The 8,064-nt window shown below is 41.7% G+C and overlaps 1 protein-coding gene across 1 annotated transcript; it reads right to left on the bottom strand.

Moving 5' to 3' along the window:
* Positions 1–910: 910 nt before the first annotated feature.
* Positions 911–8,064, bottom strand: SCRN3 (secernin 3). Its single transcript, XM_072341845.1, has 7 exons — positions 7,859–8,064; positions 7,500–7,681; positions 6,817–7,016; positions 6,211–6,423; positions 3,836–3,998; positions 3,309–3,489; positions 911–2,166 (listed from the first exon to the last, which is right to left on the bottom strand). Exons 1-7 carry the CDS (start codon positions 8,024–8,026, stop codon positions 2,011–2,013), a joined length of 1,263 nt encoding a protein of 420 aa, XP_072197946.1. The 5' UTR covers positions 8,027–8,064; the 3' UTR covers positions 911–2,010.

Raw genomic sequence — 8,064 nt, 5'->3', positions numbered from 1 at the left:
TATCTGACAAATATTTGATTCCACAAGGGAGCACCAGTAGGCTTTAAAATAGTTGGCAGTTCAACGTACAGCAGTTGTTTATCTACTGATGTGTGTGTTTGGTAAACAGCTTTGCTTTTAAGACTTGGTCAGTGATGCAATGAGTTCTTTTGTTTTGAAGGTTGATTAGCTGAGGATAGATATCAGTTAACTTGGAAGATGTATTTTTTTAATTATTAGTTTTTAATTAATGATCCTTAATTAAGTTCTAAATTTAAAAAAAAAAAAAAAAGAAAAAAAAAGCCTGTAAGGCATTTCTAGGTGAAATACGTGCTAAGATTGCCCTCTAGCGGACATTCTGATGTATATATATTGTTTAAATACAGTTGTAGGGGGGAGTGCTACTTTTTCTTTCTGCTCTCAACTTGTGTTTTGTACCACATGATTACTAGGAAGCTGAGATCCCAGGAGGAAAGGTGTCACAGTATCTCCTACTCTGCTGGCCATGACTTGATTCATCTGAACACATCATAACGTTTTTACTGAGTATTCTCTAAACAAATAACTGAAAGACAACACAGAAACTAGAAGAACAGCTGTCCTGTATCTGCATATATTACAGTCTGACCAATGTGTATTTACCTTGATAACCTGGTTAACTGCTGTCCTGAGACTAAGCGGCCAAGAAATTTGCTTAAAGACCTATGCAACCACCTTCGCTCCTTTAATTGTTTTGTAACTTTCCTATGCTTGCAGTGTAGCATATCTCATGTTGCTATGCTGCTGGTGAACTTGGCTCTTACCTTGGTTTCCTGCACAGTTTTACCTGGCACTTATTGCTTCTTTGAAGTTATCATGGAGATAGTGTGGAAAAGCTGATGATCCCAAATAGGACACGGATACAAATTAATTGTCAGATACAGACATTCATGAGGAAAACAGGTAAATACAGCATATTTTTATTGAATATACCATCTAGTTCAGAAGCGTCTACTGTACTATTGAATTTCTAAGAAATGATGATGGTTAAAACATGCACAAAAGGTTCACAGTTGACTCAAGCTTACTTTCTTCGACAGTCTTGTTACTGCCACTCAGTCAATATATGATCTCCAGAATAGGAGATCATTGGAGGATACTGCATCTTGTCACCTACTACCATTGTAGTTTCAAAGCTCCATTTCATTTTATGTGTTAATTTCTGAAGTACTGAGCTTTTTTTCCTTTGGCTTGTAATTCTCATCCTCCTTGATCATTTAGCAAAGGCAGAACCTTCCTCCTTTTTTTCCTCTCTTTATCCCTCACTATGGTTAGTAAAAGTAGTGTCACAGCTTGACCAGCAAAATTAATTTAAAATAATTCTATTGTGTGTAAATAAATTATTTTTTGGTATCGGTGGGAAAAATAGGGAAGTGAAAGTGGTGTGGTAACTTGCAAGATGTTGAATTTCAAGTAATCAGATTTCACAACAAATCATGATAAAGTTACGATCTAGATTCAGTATAGTTTTAAGTTCTTAGCCTCACCCTGTGTTAAAGGAGTAGACGGGAACACGGGAAATGCACCTTAGAGAGTATTTATCAAAGAGCTGAACATCAATCTTTCTTACCCTGCATTCCACTTTCCTTTTTATTCAGTGAAAGCAATACTTCCTACACTTTAGCAAGTCTTCCAGCCCAGCCATCTAAATTCAGGCAAGGAGAAATTCTGCTGCAATTGTTATTTTGACTGTAAAAGTTATATATGCATAACATGGGGCTGTTCTGCAACTCAGTCAAGCTACTGGATTCTAATTGCATCCATTTGTTGGCATATCTTGACAGCTTTTTGTGAGATACAAAGGTACTGTCTAGCTCTAGAGAGGCTTTTCTGCATTGCTTCCTACAACCAAAAGCTGTTTGGCCTGAATAGAAATCTGCATCTTTAAAACTTTCCGTACTAGATAACTGGTATATTGAAAATAGGAGGTAATCTATAGAGCCACTCCATGAGAAGAGGTAAATATAAAAGCAATCCATTCAAACAGTAATTTTAACTATATATTTTGAGTTCTTCATCTACACACTGTGAAAAGAGGTTAACTAGTTGGTTAATGTCAGGACATCCATTTTGCAGGATTGATTCCATTTCACTCATCTTCCTTTTCTCCAGTGTTTGTATCTCTTCCAGCATTTCTTTACCTTTGCCCTGCAAAAAGAAGTATCTGTGTTTCACTAGCAGCTATACAACTTAGTAGTGTTCATAGAATGCTGTTGTACTGTCCTTATTTAACCCTACAGTTGGTAGAAGTTAGCACTGTGGCAAATTTTCTTAGATCTTTTCTAATACCTAGAACTCTCCCCACTTCCCTTCCATCCTTTGACTAATGTCCCTGGGAGGGGAGCTGCTCCAGGAATTGAAGCCAGCAAAACTTTTTAGAGCACATTAACTGTGTAAACAGGAGAACTACTACTGTTAGAAGTACCTGCCTTCCTGCTTTACCTCTGTGCCCAACTATCTTTGTGATCTTGTTTTCTTCCCTGATGTCCAGGAAAATTCCTCTATATATACTGCTTAATGCTATGCTATTTTGGCTGCTTCAGAATAACTTCTGTGTATTTCAGATATTTCTATAGTGCTTGCTACGTCCATGCTGCCATTTAGATCAGCAAAATTAGGCTCCATGTAACTGCTGAGTCCAGAGCTACCTACAATTTACCTGTTGTGAACATGCTGCTAAAATCTATCTGGTTTCAGCGTTTGGTACAACTTGTTACTGCCAGTATCCTGAGAAGACGTACTAGTAACAGTGTTGCCATGACTGTCAGTGAGATGCTAATTCTGTGGAGAAAAGAGCTCTGGGGGAAGCAGGAGAGTTAAGAGGAAAACGAAGCTGAATTATTCAAACTGAGTTTTGGTTCCTAAGGCTGACATAACATGCATAAGAAGAGTCTGTTCATACCAAGCGATGGTAAAAGGTATGAAGGCATGACTTCCTTGCTGGTAGAGACCGGGGCCCTGAAGAGTTTTATGTACTTGTCTCAGGAGCTGTATATTTGCCTGCAGCTGCTCAACCATCTCCCTGTTGTCTGAGTAGTACAGGCATATGTATGGCCTGTTTCTTTGCAAGATAAGCAGCACTTCTCTGGGGCTATGTATAGTGGTATAGCTAGTTTCAGTTCTTAGTGTTAGAAACATGTGCATGCCAGATTCCAAGATGACTGGCTTTTGGAGCACTATCTTCTTCACCATTCATCTAAGGGCATTTAATGATATCACATTAACAAAATGTGAGCAAGAAGCTTATATAAACCACCTGCTTGGACTGAAATCTAATTTAATCAACATACCTTCATAGTTTCCATAACTACAGCAGCACTTTCATGTTTTTTATAGAGCTCATGTCTTCGATCTGGCTTACTCTGAAAACGTGGTTGCTTCTTGACTGGATCATCAGGACCAAATGTAGGGGAGCTAGTTTTCAATAACTCAGTAATTCCAGGCACAAAAATGAAAGGCTTGAACACAGACCTAGGAAGAGAAAAGAGAACATAGATTTTTACTGATATAGTTGTGTTTAAAAGGAGTCATAGATTGCTGTGTTTTCCCCATACTTCCTTCTCTCAAGGAAGAAGTTTAAAAAACTAAAGCAAAAAATTCTCCTAACATGTTTTTAAGTCAATGTGACAGCAGCATGTTTCACTAAATAAGCTGGTAGAGAGTATTAATGTACATAACAAGCATTACATTCCCCCTGCTATTTGATTGTGGGTTCTTTGGAAAATGAAACAAAAAGGAATCTATAGTTAGACAAACTGACACACTTTTCATTAAAGTATTTACAGCTTTTTATTGTCATGACTTGCTGCTGCATCACCTTGCAGGGTCTGGAGTTCCCGTAAAGAAGTGAATGCATGGCAGATTAGGGTCCTGAGGCAACACGGACACCATGCTTCCAGTTGTCATAAAACCACCTTCCATATTAATGCCACTCTCTTTGTCACGAAGAATTTCCATCATTGTTTCAGAAGTGATAGCGCCTATTTCAGATACAAAACAGTCATTTACACACAGTGCTATTTATACTGCCAACTGGTAAGTTTTCTGCAACTGGCTGAAAAGTAGGCAATGCCAGCCTTACTTTGGCTGTATTGGCAAAAAGAATTTAAAAAGCCAAACCATACTTTAATATGAAACATTACAAAATATGGCTGTTTTCCCCCAAGTATTTATTCCAAAGAGCGAAGTGATAATGAGCTACAATATTTATGACTTCAAAAAGGAGGAGGGAGGATGATGTTTCCCAGAGAGGTGAGGTGCATATGGCTTGCAAATGGTCATCCACACGGTAACTTTTCACGTGAAAATTAGTAGCTTGGATTAAAGGCTGAACTTTCTAAGTACTGTGCTTGAGTCAAGAAGACAAACAGTCATATTGGTGGTTGTGGTCTGTACACAGATAATGCTATGAGGGTGCTTTGAAATGTAAAAAGTAACTGTGCATGAACTTTGTTTGCCTTTGAAAGGAAGCCCTGAGACTTTTTTGGTGTGCTAACATCTGACCTTCCAAAGCACAAAAGCTTCAAGTTGCCGACTGGAACGATGAATTTCAGTAACTGATTTTATACACAGAATCAACAGAACCTACAATAGTAAATCCATCTTTCAAGAAGTGCTGGCGGCCTTTGAGAGGTATGGTACTAAATGTCTCTATGACAATAGTTCTTTCTTCTCAATGAGGAAGGACCATCCATATTTAGTCTCCTTCTGGTTGCCTCAGTGAAATTCTGGCTGCATAAAGATATGTATTTTAAACTGTCTCACTGTTTGCTCTTAAAATACATGACTGCTAAGTCAGATGTGCCTGTAAAAACAAAAGGCAGTACAAATTGTCTGTAGGAAAATAATCTCTTCTTAGTATTCCCTCAGCAACCTGGGCAAGTTGGACAATAACAATCAGCAAGCCAGACAAATCAAAGACACTAAGCAGCAGTCGGCTTGTGAGCTGGCAACCTGTCGAGCAGAAACAGTGTTGTCTATTTTCCACTAGACTTTTTTTTTTTACAATTACCTTATATTCCTAAAATACATTCCTTATTTGAAATGTGAATAGCATTTATCTAAAAGTGGTCTTCACGTGGTAGGAAGCATGGGGAAGAAAAAGGATGTAATGCCATGGAAGGAAAAAGCTGGGAAGGATGGATTAAGAAACCAGTGGTTTTACTGGTGATTTAAACCAAATAGCTTCTAGTTAGGACATCTATTTAAAATAAATCTAAACAGAACTGAAGCCACGTGAAGCTGATAACCCGAACACCTGGTGTGATTGTTAAAATGGCTCAGGTAATGCCTGAAAATGGGGATTTAGAATGAAGACACGGATAGAATCCCAGCATTGTTATCATACAGGTAAATACAGGTATTATGAAAATGCTTTCAGTATTCAGAACCTGCAATTCCCAAAATGAATGCAGGATTTACTAAAGCAGGAAAGCAAAAAGTAATTCATTCTGATGCATGAACTGAACTAACTGCTGAACTTGGTCTGACGGAGCTCAGCCAAATAAGTAAAAAACGCTGGGGTGCAGGGTTATTGGAGTTCAAATTAATTACTTCAAGTGAGAAAGTGAAGGCAGATGTATGAAAAAGCTGCCAGGCGGATGCAGTTTGAAGTAATAGCTTCTCTCCAGAGAGGTCTGAAAATAAATAAGTTGGTGATTAGAAGCACCTGCTTAGAGTACAGAAAATTCTTTTATTCTGCTTTCAGAGTTTCATTAGGCTGCAGAAGGTTAAAAAACTATCTCAAAAATAAACACCAGATTATGTCTGTGAGCACTGTGCTGGTGAATGGGGTCAGATTCAAGATGTGCATAGGATTCTTTATGGTTGCCGACCCTTGGGACTCTGTTTTAGCCCCTGCTTTTAGTTCCAGGTCCAGTAGTAATATACAGGATACCAGAACGACTCTGAGTGAGGTCCTATGGACTCTTTAGCAGTATGGTCTCAGTATTGTTACTGTAGCTGGACATTTGATACAGGACGTTTGGTTTATTTTCTTCCTCATCACCAAATAGGCAAAAAATGGACAAAAGCCTCCAAAGTTCAGCATTTTTCCTTTAGGAAAAACGTTTCTGAGAAGATCTGGTTCATCAGATCATGTGACAGAATGCCCATGTCAGAGGTTTAATCATTTATGATTTAAATTAATGTAGTAGCTCACCATGCAATCTTAAAAAATACAACAAATGATACCTTTGTGTTTGTTTAGAAGTTTGTAGCCTTCACAATAGCGGCTTCTGGATGTAGTCATTCTGGCAGTATTTACATAAGAATAAGTGGCAGCAAAATCAAACTCCTTTTCCCCATCCCACCAGCCCTTGCTTTTGGCATATTCCTTCAGCTCTGGATGTTCTCTGTCAATCTTGGTTGTGATAGAGAGCTGGTTGGAAATATTCCGCACGCCTCCTATTTGGAAGGTAAAGAAAAAGTCATTTGAATACAGTGAATACTTTGTTTCTGTCCCACTGTTTACATTTAATTCCACTGCTACCATCACGTTTCAAGCTCTGTCCTGACTGTTCCCATTTTTACGTTCTCAGACCTCAAAAGACGTATAGCTCAACACTTCAGGGCACACTGATCTGTTACCAAACTGAATTGATTACTACCATCCTTAAGACTGTATGTACTGCTGTTCTCATCCTGACCTGCTTGCTGTTCTCTGTTCTCCAAGGGCAAAGTGGTCATCTCTGACTCTGAAAAGGCCTTCTGAGAACCTGCTACGCTAAGACGTGACTCCCAGTGCCTACGAGCACACATCCATATCCCGAGGTTAGTTTCATAGAGCATCAGCCATACCTTCTACTTTTTCTGCTGCCCAATGTTTTCCTGATGTCTCCAGCACCCACGCTTCCTTTCTGTCAGCTATCAGAAAGCTGTTATGGTACGTAAAGGCCATGTGGCTCTCCATGCAGTTTCCTCCCTGGCCATATTTTTCTAGCAAATCAACTATGACAGTAAGAGCCTTTTCGGCTGTGTCCGCTCTCTCAAGTCCAAGCCTACAACAGAAGGAAGGTGTTATCTTTGGAATTACAAGCTTGACCATAACTATTCAGCATGAGTACTCGGATTGAACAAGTAGTTGTCATTATTTATGTGGAGATGTGTGGCTAGGTATGCATGAGAGGGGGAAAATAGGAAGTGAACCCAGACCTTAGGAAAGGCTTGTGCACTGGGACCTGAAGTGTAGCTGTGCTCTTGTTATGGGCCTTGTTTCAGATCAGTTTTGTAGGGAATGAACGTGCTTGATGACCTTGTTAGACTCTATTTCGGTGTGTGACACCTCTCCCATCTCCAGCTCCTGGCAGAAAGGAACCAGCTAACTGCTGTGCCAGTAAATATTTATTTTTAACCACGGCAAGGACGGCAGGAGAGGCAGACGTGCTTCCTGCGTGCATAGGCATCTATTTACCCATATAATGCAAACGTTTTGAAATCGAGTTCTAAATCCAATCCCATTTACCAAAGCAGCGTGTGCAGACCTTACGAGATCCATGCCCAGGAGCGCCTCGGCATCGCACACCTCCTCGCGGCCCCACACGGCCTCGTTCCCGATGCACACCCCGTGCTCGTTGGCGCCCATCTCTGCGCCCCACAGCCAGGACGGGCGGCTCAGGACCACGGCGTAGGTTTGCTCCACTTGCTCGATCGTGATGTAGGTGCACTGCAACGAGCCGCGGCAAAGACGTCGCCTTTAACACCGCCGTTCCCGAGGACATCCCCCCCTCCGTTCTCGCCCCCGACTGGCTGCGCGGAGCCCCGGGCGGGCTGCCGGGGCCGCTCCCAGGGACGACCCCCCGGGGGCGCTTCCGTGATCGCGGCCCGTCCCGCCGCAGCTCACCTGCAGCTGGGCGCCGGCCGGGTGCGAGGCGGCCGGGACGTACAGCACCTCCTGCACCTCGTCCGACGGCCGGTCCGAGTTCTTCCCGAACACCACCCGGCCCCCGGCGGCGGCGGGCGGCAGCGCCACGAAGGTGTCACAGGAGCGGGGCGGCTCGCGGGCGGCCATGCTGGCGGCGGGGAGGAGCGGAACGACGCCGCGCCCCG

Source organism: Excalfactoria chinensis, chromosome 7 (assembly GCF_039878825.1).
Source record: "Excalfactoria chinensis isolate bCotChi1 chromosome 7, bCotChi1.hap2, whole genome shotgun sequence".
Taxonomy (NCBI): domain Eukaryota; kingdom Metazoa; phylum Chordata; class Aves; order Galliformes; family Phasianidae; genus Excalfactoria; species Excalfactoria chinensis.
The sequence above is the reverse complement of the archived record's forward strand: the minus strand, read 5'-3'. Positions and strand labels throughout refer to the sequence as shown.

Excerpts from the sequence above, each read along its gene's own strand:
- SCRN3 (XM_072341845.1), bottom strand. The coding sequence starts at position 8,026 with ATGGCCGCCCGCGAGCCGCCCCGCTCCTGTGACACCTTCGTGGCGCTG. Across the intron at positions 7,682-7,858 it reads CGGCCGGCGCCCAGCTGCAG|TGCACCTACATCACGATCGA; the intron begins GTGAGCTGCGGC and ends GGCTCGTTGCAG. Across the intron at positions 7,017-7,499 it reads CTGGGCATGGATCTCGTAAG|GCTTGGACTTGAGAGAGCGG; the intron begins GTCTGCACACGC and ends CTTCTGTTGTAG.